At 37.4% G+C, this 16,787-nt stretch overlaps 1 protein-coding gene across 7 annotated transcripts in view; it reads left to right on the top strand.

The window, feature by feature from the left end:
* The window catches only part of SLMAP (sarcolemma associated protein), an 83,200-nt gene that overhangs the window by 34,397 nt on the left and 32,016 nt on the right, over window positions 1–16,787 (top strand). For 2 of the 7 annotated variants that reach the window (XM_074151598.1, XM_074151596.1), the window contains exons 2-12: window positions 864–1,011; window positions 5,578–5,650; window positions 7,017–7,053; window positions 8,648–8,710; window positions 10,312–10,407; window positions 11,057–11,128; window positions 11,975–12,115; window positions 13,173–13,310; window positions 14,324–14,492; window positions 14,578–14,628; window positions 15,261–15,311. In XM_074151598.1, the coding sequence (XP_074007699.1) occupies window positions 864–1,011; window positions 5,578–5,650; window positions 7,017–7,053; window positions 8,648–8,710; window positions 10,312–10,407; window positions 11,057–11,128; window positions 11,975–12,115; window positions 13,173–13,310; window positions 14,324–14,492; window positions 14,578–14,628; window positions 15,261–15,311 (1,039 nt within the window). Of the gene's footprint in view, window positions 1–863; window positions 1,018–5,577; window positions 5,651–7,016; window positions 7,054–8,647; window positions 8,711–10,311; window positions 10,408–11,056; window positions 11,129–11,974; window positions 12,116–13,172; window positions 13,311–14,323; window positions 14,493–14,577; window positions 14,629–15,260; window positions 15,312–16,787 lie in introns of all 7 variants that reach the window. The other 5 variants (XM_074151600.1, XM_074151597.1, XM_074151601.1 and 2 more) reach the window with 3 other exon arrangements.

The following is a 16,787-nucleotide window of genomic DNA, read 5'->3' as shown; positions in this document are numbered from 1 at the left end:
ATCCTGAACTACTGAAAGTGACTCATTTCAGTAGTTACACCTGGGTGGTTAGTAAGATTCCAGTCCCCTCTTTCATGCTCTCTGCTGATCAGGTCTCAGCCAGTGACTCTGGGCTTCTGCCAAATGACTCACTTGTAACCTCTTCTCAGATGCAGCAGTTTTGACCAGAAGTCTTGTGTCATAAGCAGTTTCAGATTCAATAAGTTGCTATTAAAATTTAATTAAATCTACAAATGGATATTTGCAGAGGTGCTTGATGATGCAGCAACCTTGAGATTAAATTAATGGTGTAAACTAGTATCCCTGAGAGGTAAAAACATCCTAGTTTTTTTCCCTTAGTTTCACTATGGTCTCATCTTAAAATTCCTTAATTCTGTCTTCTGCCGAAGCTCTTCCTTGTGCCCTTGGTGCCACTCTTCCCTTCAGCATGTTTCTGTCACGGAGTGCTGGTATGTTAAATGTAGGAGCAGTTAGATTTTTGTGTGTGTTGACCAACATGAATATAAATTCTTACTTCTGTGTGGCAAAAGGTGCTGTTGCTGACAGTACCCGATCCTTTCCATGCAGGCCCTTGGCTAAGTATGGAAGTACGGTTTGTAGTGATTATGTGCATGGTCTGTGTGCTGGAATTCAATCATATGTTAACTAAAAATCAAGTACAAATATTTCTGGACAATGTGAAGGTGTTGCATCCTGAGGAGGGTGTTTTGAGGTTGATATGTTTGTCCTCTTCTACATTGGGAGATCAAGCTGTATTTTGTAGCAAACAAAATTTTACTGTTGTAAAATGAACTTATGTTTCATCGTTCTTGGTTTATTTTTTTCCAGGTACTTACCTTGTATTCTTTTTGTTTGTTTTACAGTTCTACCTTCAAGACACTAAAAGTAGTAATGGTACCTTTATTAATAGTCAGAGACTGAGTAGAGGATCTGAGGAAAGCCCACCATGTGAAATTATGTCAGGTGACATCATCCAGTTTGGTGTAGATGTGACAGAGAACACGCGGAAAGGTAAGGGTATGGATCATTTTTCTTTTTTTTTCTTAAGTATTTTTATTTAGAACATCTTACTACAACCTGATCTGTAAGAGCAAACGGTATTCCTGTTGTAAGAAAACAGGCTGGGTGTTTTGGTTATCTCTTCCCTCCTTTGTGCTGACAGTGAGTCCTGTGGCCACGCAGTAAACTGGATCAAGAAACTGATCTGCTGAAAATACCAATTCTATCACACACCCGCATACCCACCCCTACCCCCGTCAACCAGTTTTTAACTGGGCTGCTTCCACAGCCCACCTTTTTCTGGGGCTGTATGGGTGCTAGTGTGTGTAGTGGAAATGCAGATCCAGAGAAGGAGACACAACTGGGACCACGAGTTTAGCTGTTGCCTCACTTAAATTTACTTAGAGTAATTTTAAAAGCGCAGCATGGACATGTGTGCATAGTGCTCTGTGGGGTTTTCTGTGCTTTTTTTTTTTTAAATTTTATTTTTGTACCTACCTTTCTGTCAAGTCTATGAATGCTAAAGTTTCAACTAATAACATGGCAATAGTAGAGACTGCATTTCTTGATGAAGTACTCGGCATAAGTTTGAAACAGGCTATTCTTGTCAAGGTATCTACTTTTTCTTTCTGTGACTGCTACTGATTTGGGTTTCTGCAGGTACTCTAAAATGAGGATATTAAAACCTTGCTCATTCCAAAAAAGTTTCTTCATGTGTATTTAGACCTAAAACTATTTTTTTTTTAAGATTTAGTTGGAACAAAAATTGGAGCTCAACTTGGTGTTTATCAGCAATTATTTGCAATTAGTTTATGTGAAGGTTTGTGGAAAGTTCCTCATAAGTGAACTCTTGCCAGGAATTCTTGCCAGTAGTAGTTCTTCCCAGTGGTTTTATGTTAGTTTTGCAAAACATGATCCCAGCGACCTGGCATTTGTGTAATGAGCGATCAGGTTGTGCAGCCTTCCTTTTCCTCTTCTATAGCTTTGAACGTAGGAAATGTACTTACGTTATTTGTGAATGTGTTGAGCTGGCTAATGAGGAAGAGCGTACGAGTTTGCTTTCCTCCCTCTTCACGCTCCCCCAAGCAATGAATGAAGATGGTATCATTATTCTGGGGCATGAAACAGCTGCATCGCAGTTAGTGTTTACCCACGAATGCAATTGGAATGCATATAAACACATTTTTTTTCACCAGTTCATTTCAGTGATCTTAGATGTTACTGTTAACCTAATCTAGTAATTAAACAGACATGAAAGTAGTTTTTAAATTAGCGATTCCCTTTAAAACCATTTTGCATTCTGGTATTTACATAACGCCTTACTTGCACAAGACATTTCAGCATTTTGCTGTGTGTAATTACAAGGTAATGCCAAGATAGGCAGAGTTTACTTGCCCGTGTAAATTCTGATTTGTGTAAATATTGCTAGAATACATCTTATTTTACTGTTCAGGCTGTGTTTTAGTAAGTCATCGCCTTGCAAATACAATGTTGGTTTGGTTCATTAAAGTAGTGGCATGTTCAGTATGTGATTTTTCAGGAAAGATGATAGGAGCACCGATTCCTCTGTGTGTTCTGCTGCGGAGCTGAAGGCATTAACAGGCCCCGGAGAAACGTTTCCAACCCTCCCGTTTCCTTATTTGTCCACTTGTTATACGCTGACAAGCGCACAGGCCTGCTCATTTCCCTCTTCTTAACACAGGACTTACCTATTCATCATCTTACTGCGCTTTTCTCTGCGTTACTGTGGTTTATATTCTTCTAGCACTTCCTAAATTTCCCAGTCGGTGCCAGAGCGTTCCAAGAGTTAACCGGTGGTGACTTCCCCGCACGGAAAGGAGCAGCAGGCTTTCAAGTAGGGTCAAATAATACCAGATGATTTGGGTCCAATACAGTTCGCGCACTCTGTTCTAGTCAAGTTTGGACTCTTCTTTTTAACGCACATTTTCTCTCGTGTGGTGCTTGAGAAGGCCAGTGCGGGTGAGGGAGCCCAGCGCCGGCACAGAGCTCTGCGCGGGGAAGGGGAGAGGCGGATTCTTGACGCTGTGTCGATTATTGCCACGGCGGCTCTTATCACATCAACAAGTGAAAATAAAAATGAGAGTTCCGTTTGCAAACTGTCTCTCTATGAAGCAAAAATTTTGAGCCAAAAAATTATTCTTTTCTTCCCATTTTTATGCTCCTTTGCAGCATAAGCCCCTCCTCATCAGGGGTCAGGGCAGCTCTCGGTGGGTTTTTGGCGGTGTGCGCCGCAGCGTGCGACGCGTTTCAGAACGGTGCAGCCGGTGTGTGACTCAAGTTTGGGGGAGAATGGCGGTTTTTGCTCGATCTGGGGTTGACGGCGGGGACGCAGCGGCCGGTGGCGCGGCCGGCCCGGGGCGCCCCCTGGCGGCTCCACCTGGCTGCCGGCCCGTCCCTCCGTCCGGGGCGGGATGGCGGCGGGGAAGGGCCGGCCCCCGGCAGCGCTCCGTGACCCCCGCGCCCGGCTGGTGAGTGGCACTTGGGACAGGGGGAGAGGAGGAGGGAATGGGGCTTAGTCTGAGGAGGATTTTCTCGGTCCCATTTGGCAGCCGGAGGTTGCTTTTACTGCTTTTGTTAGTCCCCAAAAGGAATAATACAGACCTGAATTTAAACAATTAACTACCGTCCTGTCCAGTGATCACTATAATAATGTTTTATATGTTGCTTTAAGTTTCCCTTAGGTGTTCTCATTATTCTTTCAATTATAATGAAGTGATAGCTAAAGGATGGAGTGCAGGGTTTTCTATTTTTTTAGTAGTATTTATTTTATGAACCTATTAAAATGCTTGGTACCTTTTTACAGTCTATTTGAGACCCTCAGCTAAATCCCCTTTATCTCTTAATTTTTCACACAAATAAAGCCTCTGCTTGTTTTAAGAGATTTGTTTTTTTGGTCTGAGTGTTGATGGAAAAACTTCAGAATTGTATAATCTCACAGCAGAGCCATCTGACATATGACCCAAAGGTAAAGCTGCCTGTTGGTCTTTCATTTCAGATACACAAGTACTTTCTTCTTGAAATCACTAATTTCCTCTTGATGCCTTAAACGAAAGATTTTTTTTTTTTTCGTTGTGAAAGCTGTGTGTTACATGCTGCAGCTAACATTACTGACGTTGGGTTTTTTAAAGCTTTTGCAGTAACAGATTTGTGAATTCTGGGGACCTAAGTCTAAAGCCAAAAAAGACCCCAAAACCCATAGATTAATCCTTTTTGAGAATAAGGTCCTGTCTCTTCGTCTCTGGCATGTAAATGTAATACTTTATCGGGTCAGCTTGAAAAAACAAGGTGCTGTAGCCAAGGGGTTACTTCTCCAAAGCATTAGCTTTTAGCACTGAATAAAGGTTAAGAACAACTCAGTTTAGTTGGATCATTTCTCCTGTATTTTTAGATTCTATTGAGGTAGCTTCCTCAAAGACCTGTCTCGTTTCCCTGGAGTACTACCGTTGTCCTAAAACACCCAATGGCCTTTTTTTTTTTTTTTTTTCAAAGCCAGATCAACTGTTTTGCTGATATTAATAACCATGAAAGTAGAGCAGCTACTGGTGGGTGCTTTAGGTATAGTGGTAGATGATAGATGACCATATACTTATTTCTATCTCGCTTGCAGTAGTATTTTGGGAACAACTTCTTTCTATCTTTCCATGTAACTGGGCAGATCTATTTACTTCCCAAATCATAGAACCATACAAGAAAAAAAAAAAAACAAAACCAGATGTAATTTGACTTTTTGCAGTGTCACTGGGAATGGCATTGGTAACATTTCTGGGAAACATTGTGAAGAGAGGTTGAACTTGATGCAAGAATCAAATATTGCATTTCCTCCTCTTGTTCCTTAGGATTGTTCTTCAGTTCAAAGAATCTTGACTCTCGTCCTGGAGAAGCAAGCTTTCTCCTTCTGGAATGAGAGGCCACTTGTCTAGGGCTGTGTGTTAGACGTGTACTATAGACATACCAAAATAGAGGTGCATTGTCTTGAATGATGCTGCTCTAAGCGTTCAAGAGGATGTACTTCTCAGTGATTCCCGTACTCTTCCTCTGCGCTCCCTTTTTGGGGCTTGTGTTCGTAAATAACAATCACTTGGCAAGTACCAGATGTTGGACACAAATTGGATGTGTGACCTTTTAAGTCCCTGCTCATAGGAATCTTGTCAAAAAGGTGGCTTCTTATTTCGTTTATACTTCTGCATTCCTGTTACCTAGGGCAGGTGAGATGTGTTTATTTTTCTTCATTTTATGGTCAAAACAGAGTTAACTTTTTAAGCCTGCTGCAGTAAAGACATCCTGTGGGTATTCCTGCATGTGGGAGAATTGGAACTGGAACCCTTCGCGGCCAGGACTAAGCGCAGAGCCTAACTGCTTCAGGTCTCCAGTGATGAAGCTTCCCGTCTCCAGAGGAGGCTCGGGAAGGCAGACCCAGGCACTGGTGCTTGGAGGCGTTCAGGCCTCCTCTTGTTTGCCTGCCTCAGAGTTTCTTTCGCTTGGTTACTATAACATTAACTGCTGAAGTTATAATTAAATAGTAGCGAATCACGAGGACTTGTATTTGTTTCTTTTCAGTTACCCATGGATGTATAGTCTCCACAATCAAACTGTTTCTTCCAGATGGAATGGAAGCTCGATTGCGATCAGAGTAAGAATAAGTATCTATTCATATGTAGCAAAATTCAACTACAGTATAATGAGGACTTGATGGGTATTATGTTTCAAATCAACATAAGAAGTTTCTTTTCCTGTGATCATGCAAAGAAAATAACTGGGAGCATGGTTCTTTTGCAGGCATTATGAGAAAGAAATCTCATTTGCTTGTTACTTTTTAGAAATGAAGACAGCTATAAAAGAATAAAAAAGTTCTATACAAGAATAAAAAAGTTCTTATCAAGTTGAGCTTTTCTGCCTGTTGTTTAGCGTACTGGAATGGGTGTTATAAACAAAAGAATATAGGAAAAAAGAAAGCAAATGAGTGTTCTCCTTCTGTCTTTTTTATTTGGGATTATTATTTTTGCTCCTTTAAATGCACATAGACTGTACTAAGGTGAGGTTAATGATGCCTCTTTGTGTGTACACATAACACTATTTATATTATTCAGATAAGTAATACAGTAATGTGTTCTCATGGTGCAGCTATTTGGTGTCAAAATGAAAGTAAGTTTTGCGTGGCATGAGGGGAAAAAAAATATAACATATGTTGGATGGAATAATGTTTGGAAACCCAGATGAATATGAAGAGTTTTCTGTGTATGTGTGTGCATTTTGGAGAAAATTTCAAAGAGCATATAAACCAAGAATGTAAACATTTTGTTTGCAGTAACTGAGTGCCAGTTACAAATGACATAATTTTAATCATATTTCATCCTCAGCAGTTGTATGTTTTTGATTGTTTATTGAATTATTCTTTCATCATTAGTATCCAGAAATATTTGCACAAAGCTTTAGGGTGTCTTTGCTTCTGGGAAGATAAGTCAAAATAAATTATTATGGGGAAATTTTCTGTGTAATTGCATGTCCTGATAAGAAATAGTAGAAATGCATGGAATTTTTAGTTCTGATTAAAATGTGCAAATATAACATTCGCTGTAGGGAAAGTGTACAAAATTCTGTAAGTTACCAAATACTATTTTACTCAGTTTATTGAATTTGTAAACAAGAGTACTGTATCCACTGTCTTTTCATATCTATTGTTTTGTGCATGTAAATTGGTTTAAATCTTAATAAATCAGCTTTTAAAAAATCAAATATTATGTGACTACTGAAATAAAAGTAGGTAAAGAGAGTTTTTAGAATAGACCATGGATTTATAATTTGAAAATAGTTCTGTAATTTTGAAAACACTGCTCAGCACTGTATTAACTGGGTTTGTATGTTTGTATATTAACTCTTCATTTGTATCTGAAGAATAAACTTAAAAATACAAAGCATCTTGATTAAATGCAGGGATCTTCTAGATTTTTGAACTGCTATTCTGAGCTCATGTTCATTTTTTAATTTTCTTTTTTTAGTGTTATCCATGCTCCATTACCAAGTCCTGTTGACAAGGTAATTCAGTAATTTGCTGTTTTCTGCCTTATTCACCCATGTGCTGTTTTCTGACTTCTTATAAGGAAGGAGAAATAATGAGGTTCAGTTACAGTGAGATATGTTTTCCATTGTCTGTTTTTACCTAGTTTAATATTTTGAGTAATGTTTAAGGTAGAGAAGGTGATGTAGTGTCTCAGTTTAAGGTAGCTTGACTTCCTACAGTATGGCATCTGAAACACGGCTTAGGAAAAAATCCATTGATGTTAAGATGGTTAAATTTCCAGATACAGGTTGACTGAGTAACAGGTCTTGGGTGTTGCGAAATTTCACAGTTGATCTATTCTGTGGGACCCCAGGGAAGCTCATGATTTGGTGTTTGGATGAGGTCTGTTGGCCTTGTATCTTATTTTTTATGGAGGAGAAGCTGCACTGAACAGGCTGGAAAGTGCCCCGACATGTTCCAAAGGCAGATTGAGACCAAACCTCTGCTCCTGTTGTACAGATACAGCCAGAGTCACTCACTGTAGAGTCATGGAGTCAGTAGTGTCTAGTGTAGCTTTTAAACTCAGTTTTGATAATGTGGGGGGACTTGTAAAACAGCTGTCAGTAAAGACACTCTTGAGACAAGTTATCAGGAATTGATAGTCTGTCTAGCCTCTAAAAAGAAGGGTTAACTTAAATAGGTTTGAATCAGAGTTTTAACCATGAAGAACAAAATTTTCAGAAACTAAGGGAACTTATTTGTGAAGTGATCAGCCCAAGGATCCTGTCCATAGGCTTTGCATTTAAGTTGAGGTTTCAAAACAGTTTATGTAGCTTGAATCCATGGCAAGGACAGAAATTCTGAGGAGAGACTGTGTGAAAAACAGCTTCAAAATTATGCCAGTGTAGGAAGAGCCTACAAGAATTAGTAAATAAACACTTTTGCCACCCCCATCCTCCCAAGTCCAGACAGTTTCTGGGACTGGAGAAAGTATAAAGTAAGACTTAACAAAAAGCAGGCTTTAAGCCTGGCAGAAGTGATGGCACCACATAGTAGAAGTTCTTTAATTGCATGTGAATAGGAATCAAGTAAGATGATGGTGCTAATATGCAGCAAGAACAGTTATGATCAGAGATATTATAGGCATTCCCCAAATCTGAAACAGATACTTATAAAGGGGAATGATGAATACAATGGCTAGTAAGTCAACAGAAAATGGGGGGGGGGGGGGAGGGGGAGGATGATGACGTTGAGTTGGAATATGAGAGACTTTATTTGCAATTCTGGAAACCCCTGATTTCTGTTTGTCCTTGTGTTAAATGGCTTCATCTTTGTGCACCCTGGGTTTTTTTTTGTCAGTTTAATCTCAGCTGAAACAAGAGCCTTAAACTCTTGGTGTGTTGGTGGTTCAAGAACTTGTAAAGACAGTAACACAGAGGGGCCTCAGTCCAGAATTGGGAAGTTCTACCATAAAAAAAAAAAGGCAGAATAATAAATAATTGAAAATGCCAGTTATTATATAATCTTAAGTTTACTTTCATGACTAGATTTAAATGATGAATTTTCCATTGCTTGAGTTTAATGAAAAATCCAAAACCATTTTGATTCTTAAATTCCTTTATTTTTCAGGTCGCTGCTAACACTCCCAGCATGTATTCTCAGGAATTGTTTCAGCTTTCACAGTATCTACAGGTAACTTTTCTCTTGACAGAATTAGTTTGGCTAAATATTTAACCTTTGTTCAAAACACAGATCTTATGCTCTGTATATCTTTGGCTTGCATCTTGTAAACTGGAACACCATTAGAATTTAACTACCTTTTTCTGTAGTGAAATAATGTAAAACTTTATTGCCCAGAGAGGTGGTAGATGCCCCATCCCCTGGAAACATTCAAGGTCAGGTTGGATGGGGCTCTGAGTAACCTGATCTGGTTGAAGATGTCCCTATTTATTGCGGGGGGGGGGTTGGACTAGATGACCTTTAAGGGTCCCTTCCAACCCAAACTATTCTATGTTGTAATTGACCACAGTATATACCTGTGTAAACTTCTGGGGTTTTGTATGAACTATGACTTTCATAAAGGAAATGTGAAAGCTCCCTGTTTTATAGAAGACTTCTCAAATGCTATATACCTGCTTTTCCTGGCCTTTCTCCTGTCCTACCTCACTGTCTCCCATTTTCTTTTGCTCCCAATATTTTAGGCATCATCCACTGCTGTGAATGTACTCTGTATGCATATAAAACCTTTGATAGAACCAAAGAATGGCAATACAAGAGGCCATTTCATGTGTCCAGAACTAGTTTGTTTCTGTGAATATTATTTCTTAGTGTGAATATTTCTGTCACTGTATTTATTGGAAAGTATAAAGGAGGGGACAGTGCTGGCAGCTATTCTTCCTCATTAGTATCACCAGCCTTTCTGTGCCTGCTCCTGTGTCAGTTTTAGTAGGTGTGTTTTTTTCCTAAGATGTCATGTCACAAAAGAGTTAGACTGCAAAAAGGCAACACAATGAAGTGTGGGCTAATATATATAACTAAATTCTTTAGAAAGGATCATAAAATCAGCTTTCTGGAAAAGATGTGAAAACATTCTTCCTGGTAAATTCTATGTAGCTTTAATTTATGTGTAGTTCTACTGACTTATTTTGGCTGCTTTGGTAATGGCAATTTTTATTTGTTCACATCAATGATGAGGCTTTTGAGATGGATACTAACGTTATATGTATTTGCTGACATAGCAGGAAGCAGCTCGGGCAGATGCTCTTTCTTGGGAGGCCAAATATATACTCGCTCACCAATCTGTTCATTCTCTGTATCCTGGAATTGTTAAGAAAAATGCTCTTCTATCTTACTGTCATAAACCAAAAATTGAACAAAAATAGCAGCTTTTGCTTGGCATTTTTCTTTTGTGACCTGATTTGAGGATGAACATCTCATTGCACGGGAGCTGCCAAAGCTGCCTTTTGGTGTTTACAATTTTGGTACTCAAATTATTGACAAAAGCCAAAGTGTGTTTAAGTCTTGGAAAAATTAACTTGTTATTGTGTGTACTCAGCATGTGCAATGTATGCATGGAAAATGAAGGGGTTTATGTAGGATAACACTTTCTAGTTAAAATATCCAGGTAAGTGTACAAATGGATAAAATGGGATGGGCTTACTATAGTTTTGAACATGTGACAATGTTTGCTACTCACACTTCCTTTTTTTTCTTGTATTTTGGTATCTCTTATGGTGCTTCTCTTTTTCTGAGTTGTTCTAGCTGAACTGACTGGTGCTCTGCTCTCTTCATAGGAAGCCTTACATAGGGAACAAATGTTGGAACAGAAGCTGGCAACCCTTCAGCGACTACTTGCTGTCACACAAGAGGCTTCAGATACTAGTTGGCAGGTATCTGCAGGCATCCTTTTCCTTTATGGATTGAAATATGCAGTAGCATATAAATATTTACGCCAGGGGAAGTTCAGGTTGGATATTAGGAAACATTTCTTTACTGAAAGGGTTATCAGGCATTGGAATGGGCTGCCCAGGGAGGTGGTGGAGTCACCATCCCTGGAGGTATTTAAGAAACGTGTAGACATGGTTCTTCAGGGCATGCTCTAGTGTCCAAGATTACTGGTTTGCGGTGGGGTGCTGTGTGGGTGGGTGATGGTTTTTGGTTTGGTTGTTGTTGTTGTGTGTTCAGGTGGTGGGTGGTGGTTTTGTTTGTGGTGGTTTTTTTTGTTTTGTTTTGTTTTTTTTTACTGTTGGTTGGACTAGATGATCTCTGAGGTCCCTTCCAACCACTACGATTCTGATTCTGATTTGTTATTAGTTTACAAAGAATTGGAGGAAGAAGCAGCAGAAAGAATAAAAAGCTTATGGCGGTTCTCTTAAACTGTGCAAAAGATAATGTTTAATAAATGTAGTGATTATGTGCTAGTTTGAAATAACTATTAGTAGCAAATAATCCAACATAATTAAAGTCTTTAAAGCAGAACACTGCTGGAGCTACATAAAGCACATGTTAATACTAAGGTGATACTTTTTTTTCTGCTAGGCTTTAATAGATGAAGATAGGCTGCTGTCAAGATTAGAGGTTATGGGAAATCAATTACAAGCATGTTCAAAGGTAAGTAATTCACTTACAGTTGAATTCTAGCAATGCTAAAAAATAGCTGTTTTGAAGAGTTTTGAAGTCAGTCAGTTGTAGGAAAGCAGTTGGAACATAAACTTTCTGAAGTGAGCCTATGCAGTTTTGATAATCTGAATAGCATGAAAACTGTAGATCTGTTCTGTATTTCATGAAATAATTTTAAGTCTAGATAAATGGCTGGTTTTCAGCATTTTTTAGCACAAACTGATTTCTTTTTTTATATGCTTATAAACGTGTATGTACTGAAGTGCAGAGAAGGAATTTCTGTCATTGGTGAGAAACAATCATTCTGTTCTGTTTCCTGTGGATGTTTCTTTCCAAAGAGGGATTTGAAAAAAGGCATTCTCCATGAGCTGTCTGATGTTCAGAGTAATAAGTATGCCCTGCCTTGATTGTTCTTTAGGCTACGTATGCCTGCCTTAAATTTTTATTTTATTTTCAATTCCTCTCAACTACTTACATTAGAAGAACTTTTTTTGCAGATCCTGTTTGAGCTCTTTCAGATGGGACCTTGTAGGTTTCTGGTTTGTCAAATTGTAGGTCTCCTAGGCTTGACATTGTCTTAGCAGTGTCCAAAAAAATGGACAAATCCTATAATGAAAGCTGCTGTGGGGTGCTATACGTACATTTCAAAAAATGTCTGGTTTACACCTAGTCACGTCAAGAATCTTTGATCACTGATTTTTCCATAACATTTGCCCATCTACCAGAAATTTCTAAGCGTTTTGGAATAAAACATGTCTTATCACAATCTAATATATTTAATCAGGAAAATACTAATTTATATTCTGTCTTTACATCTGAATTATCTTAAATGTACAGAATCAAACAGAAGACAGTATACGAAAAGAGCTTATAGCGTTACAAGAAGACAAACACAACTATGAGACAACAGCCAAAGAGTCCCTGAGGCGGGTTCTTCAGGAGAAAATTGAAGTGGTCAGAAAACTGTCTGAAGTGGAGGTACTGAAGTTTCATGCCTAGTCTTCTGGAAATGGCATTTTATGTTTACTTCTAGCTTTTTTCTCCTTTCCAACCCTGTATATGGAAAGGAGAATTCTTCTGACTTACCCAGTTGCTGACTGACTTACCAATTGCTTCTGACTTACAGTCTAATTCTTCTGACTTAATACTTTTTCCTCTTTACTTTGACTCTTGGGGCAGAAATACTAATTTAACTTTAGTAAGAGAATTGCTTGGATCCTTAACTAATGCCACATACTTTTCCCTCCACGCAAAAGAATCACTGGCTTCTGTTTGAAAGTTGTCCTTCTAATAATTATTATATAATGTAGTTTTGAATGCACTTTTTTGTAAAGGTGTTTTTGGTCTGTGTCGGTGATAAGGAACTAAGTCAGAGCTTGTTAAAAAAATTTTTTTAAAATTGTATGAATGAGGAAACAAATCTTGCGCTATGAGGAGGAAACTCCATGTGCTGCTGTCACTAGCTGATGCAAACTTCTGGAGCATTCTTGTCTCCCGAAGACCCATGTGCCTTTTGAGTAAGGGGATCTTAGTTTAGATGCCTTTCCACATTATACAGTTCAGAAAAAGATTCAGAACGCTTCCTGGGAGCCTTTTCGCTTATATAATGTGTTAAATCTTTTGCTGAGTGAAAGGTAGGATGAAATCTATTGATTGCCTTGAATCACAAAATATTACAGAACTTTCACAGTTTATCATAAAACAGAAGAGAATGGGGGGGAGACATCACACGATTCAGGTCTCTATTCCTAGGAGCCACAATTAATTGTATAACCAACTGTGGGTTTTTTGGTTTGGGGTTTTTTTACCTATGCATGAAGCTAATATGTTTTCACATAATCTGTTCTTTAAGTAGAACATCACAAAGGTAGTGTTTTTGCCAGGACTTGATCTGTTTGTTTAGCTTAATTTAGGAACAGAGCAGTTATATATGATTAGTTACACACACTGCTTGGAAAAAATAGATCAGCTTCAGTGTTTGGTGGATTATTAGTCTCTCTTTTTTAATTTATTGCATGATAATTCTATCTTACAGCGGAGTTTAAGTAATACAGAAGATGAATGTACTCACCTGAAAGAAATGAATGAGCGGACTCAGGAAGAATTAAGAGAATTAGCTAATAAGTACAATGGAGCTGTAAATGAAATTAAAGATCTTTCTGACAAGCTAAAGGTAAGAATGTTATCTGACTTAACAGTGGTACTATAATGGATGGAAAAAAAAACAATTTAATTTCAAATGTAGAGATCAAATAAAGATGAAGAAACTTTTAAACAACAGGTAAATGAAGGAAAGATGCACATAATCTTTTATGTATTCTTTTGGTTTACATTTAATGTATTTGAAAGTGTAATCAGTTAAATAAATTGCTGAAAAGGTTCCCTTTTTGTTTGCTTTGAAAGTTACCGTAAACATCTTAAGTATATTAATATTTAAAGGTGCTTTTTTGCTGGAAATAAAATAATCGTAGTATGATAAAGCCTGTTCCTAGAGTCTCCAATCTAGTCTCCATCTAGAAGATGCGGAGGAAGAAGGTAGTTGTGTTCTCTTTGTAGATCTGAGACAATTGTTGCATTTGTCTTGCATAAATACTAGAATCAGAGCTTGGGTTCTTTGTGCCCTAGTTCAGCACCTCAGAAGATGTTTATTTCCAAAGTAAAATGTTAAATTGCTGGTCTTAGGCCATTGATCTCCCAATTATGAGTTGATCACTGATGATGATAATACACAGAAGGATTAAAATTGAAACTTATTACCTAGGTTTGAGGGAGGAGAGTCTTTGAAACTTACTATCATGAAATCCAGCAAGGAAAAAGATGTGTTTTTCAATCAAGTTTGTCTGTGCAATGTACACTTGGTTCAGAAGGACTCCTGGGTTTTGATTGATTTAACATGCTGGGAGTCTTTAGGTGTTTCTTAGTTCTTGTGCCCTGGTACTTTTCCTGTAAAACTTAGGTTCTTCAGACAAAAAGTTATTTAAGATATTTTGAGATTCTTTCTCTTTGTTATTGTGCTTGAAGTAAAATTTATAGAAAAATACCACTAGAAAAAAATTGCGTTGTTTCAATTTTCTTTATCTGACTGGCAAAGTTACGTATTTTTAGATATACAAATATCAAGGAAATCTATTACTTTACATTTTAATTTTTTTTTATTTGGAGATTTTTTTAATCTTTTTTGAGCAGGTAGCAGAAGGAAGACAAGAAGAAATCCAACAGAAAGGACTGGCTGAGAAAAAAGAATTACAGCATAAAATAGATGAAATGGAAGAGAGAGAGCAAGAGCTTCAAGCAAAAATAGAAGCTTTGCAGGCTGATAATGACTTCACAAATGAGCGGCTAACTGCTTTGCAAGGTTAGTCACTAGTGGGGAAGAAACTTTGGTTATTTGTTTTTCTTTTAATCTGTGAAATATCTTTTTCTTGGACTTTTGTTTACAGTACGGTTAGAACATCTTCAGGAGAAAACTCTTAAAGAACACAACAGCTTAGGTAGGTGTGATCAGTTTCTTGTTTCAAGCTGGTTTCCAGATTTTCTGTTCAATTACTTTTATTATTGGAACTCGATGATCTTAAAGGTCCCTTCCAACCTGAACCGTCCTATGATTCTATGATTATAATAATCTTGTGGTATAGGGGTCTGGCAAAAGAATAATCTTTTACAGTTGTCCCAGAAGCGCATTCTTCTTGGTAGCACTTGTTAACATTGAAATGTGTGTGCCCACAACAGAATGCCAGTAGAGGGCACTGCTGTTGTGAGTCTTCAGACTTCTGGGTCATTGCTCAATTTAGAGTTCAGTGCCCCCTCATTTCCAAGATTTTGAAGGTTTTTGTATACATACATGTAAAAGGATTTTTTTACATTATATATATATATGTATGTATGTAATAGGCAGTAATTCTTTGGGTGATAATAACCTCTTGTATGTTTGAACAAACAGGAACGTGATCTGTAGTGCAGGAAAACACACTAAATTTTGCCTGTTATGTTTGATTAGATTAGGTATTTAGAAGGAGGAGGACCTATGAAAAGCTAGATGGATTTCACAATTCTGTATTTGTAAAGAAACAAAACCCAAACCGTTTTGCTTGATTCCAGAAATAATACCCTTTCTTAATCCTAGGCATACAAGTTGATGACTTCATACCTAAAATTAATGGGAGCACAGAGAAAGGTAGTGTATCTTAAGGCTACCTTTTGTCTTATGGTTGATGTTTGAAGTTGAACAAATTCCAAATATCCTCTAGAGTTTTACTTCAACTAATACTCTCTTAAAAATGAAATTGAATTTGTTCAGTCCTCTGACCAGCGTTTTTTTTCCTTAGACTTTCAGTAGAAAGTTTTGTAAAACTTAATGATCCAACTTGGAAGTCGTCTGTCCTTTTTCCCCCCTCTTCCCTCCCCCCTTTTTTTTTTTTCTTGTTTTTGGGCTCTCACTGGAACCAGTAAGAGTCTACCAAATGATGTCAGGCTTGTGATACAAGAAAGTGGAAAACTCATTGACTTTTTTCCTTTTAATTTTATTTTCCCAAAACACAGACATATATCGTTTTTCTAGTAAATTGGGTATGGTAAGTAAAGTCAGCAAAATATATTTTTTCCTAATTAAAACATATGAAAAATGTGAGTATGTTAAATACATAAATAGTGGAAACTAACTTTTTAAACTCAGGAATGTTTTTATGTAAAACAGGAATGAATACAGATTGAACTAACTGGTGGATTTTTTTAAAGACCAATTAGTTAAAGCTAAGTATTTTAACTAATGTGTCTTAACATTCACTTTAAGTGTTTTAAATAAAATTGTCTGATAAGACTATGCCCAATATCACATATAACAAAGATTATTCCTGTTATAATTCTAAGTTCACTAAATTGTTCCATTGGCTAAGATATACTTATCCTCCTCTGTTAATTTTAAATTTTCCCTTGATGTAGCTTTCTTCAGCATTTGCTGTGTCTTGCTAGATAGTGAAAGCTCTGAGGAATGGTGGTAGTATTAATGGAAGGTTGGGGCACTTAGAGAACTTGTGAATTTTAACTAATATTCACAGTGTTTGAGGATTACCATATACATTTTTAAAACAAAATTTTAGAACTCTATATGCTCTAATTCTTACTTTTTATACCTTTTTTTTTGGTATTATAAGTGAAGAACTTCTTAACTAGGGAGACTAATAGCAAAATGAAGTTAATCATAACATAACCTCATGTCTGTTTCTTATTTGGAGCAGGAGGAGAGGTCTGTTAAACACTGACAGGAGCTGTACAAAAACTTTCCCTTAATCTAAGTACTAGCTATCCCTTAATATGTTGGCATTTTAGGCACTTAGCTATGATGCACGCTGAGATTAGCAAGCAGATGACTTAATGTGTCTGTTCCCAGTTCTCTGGACTGCCATACTTTGTTTTTAAGTATTATCCATCTTGTTGATGCATAATTTTAGGTTGGTAATAATCTTACTCCTTAATAGAATGGTTAAGAAATCAATTTGTTTTTTTCTTTTTTTAAATCATCCACCCCAGAAAATAATCAACCTTACAAAGCAAAACTGGGGTTTTATATAGGGATTGTGATTCTTCATTCTAATCATGTAAACCATAAAAAGACTTTGAAAGTTAAGTTGTTGGAGGTTACTAGAAAAACGTG

Source organism: Numenius arquata, chromosome 8 (assembly GCF_964106895.1).
Source record: "Numenius arquata chromosome 8, bNumArq3.hap1.1, whole genome shotgun sequence".
Taxonomy (NCBI): domain Eukaryota; kingdom Metazoa; phylum Chordata; class Aves; order Charadriiformes; family Scolopacidae; genus Numenius; species Numenius arquata.
Note: the sequence above shows the minus strand (reverse complement) of the source record. Positions and strands in the feature narration are given on the sequence as shown.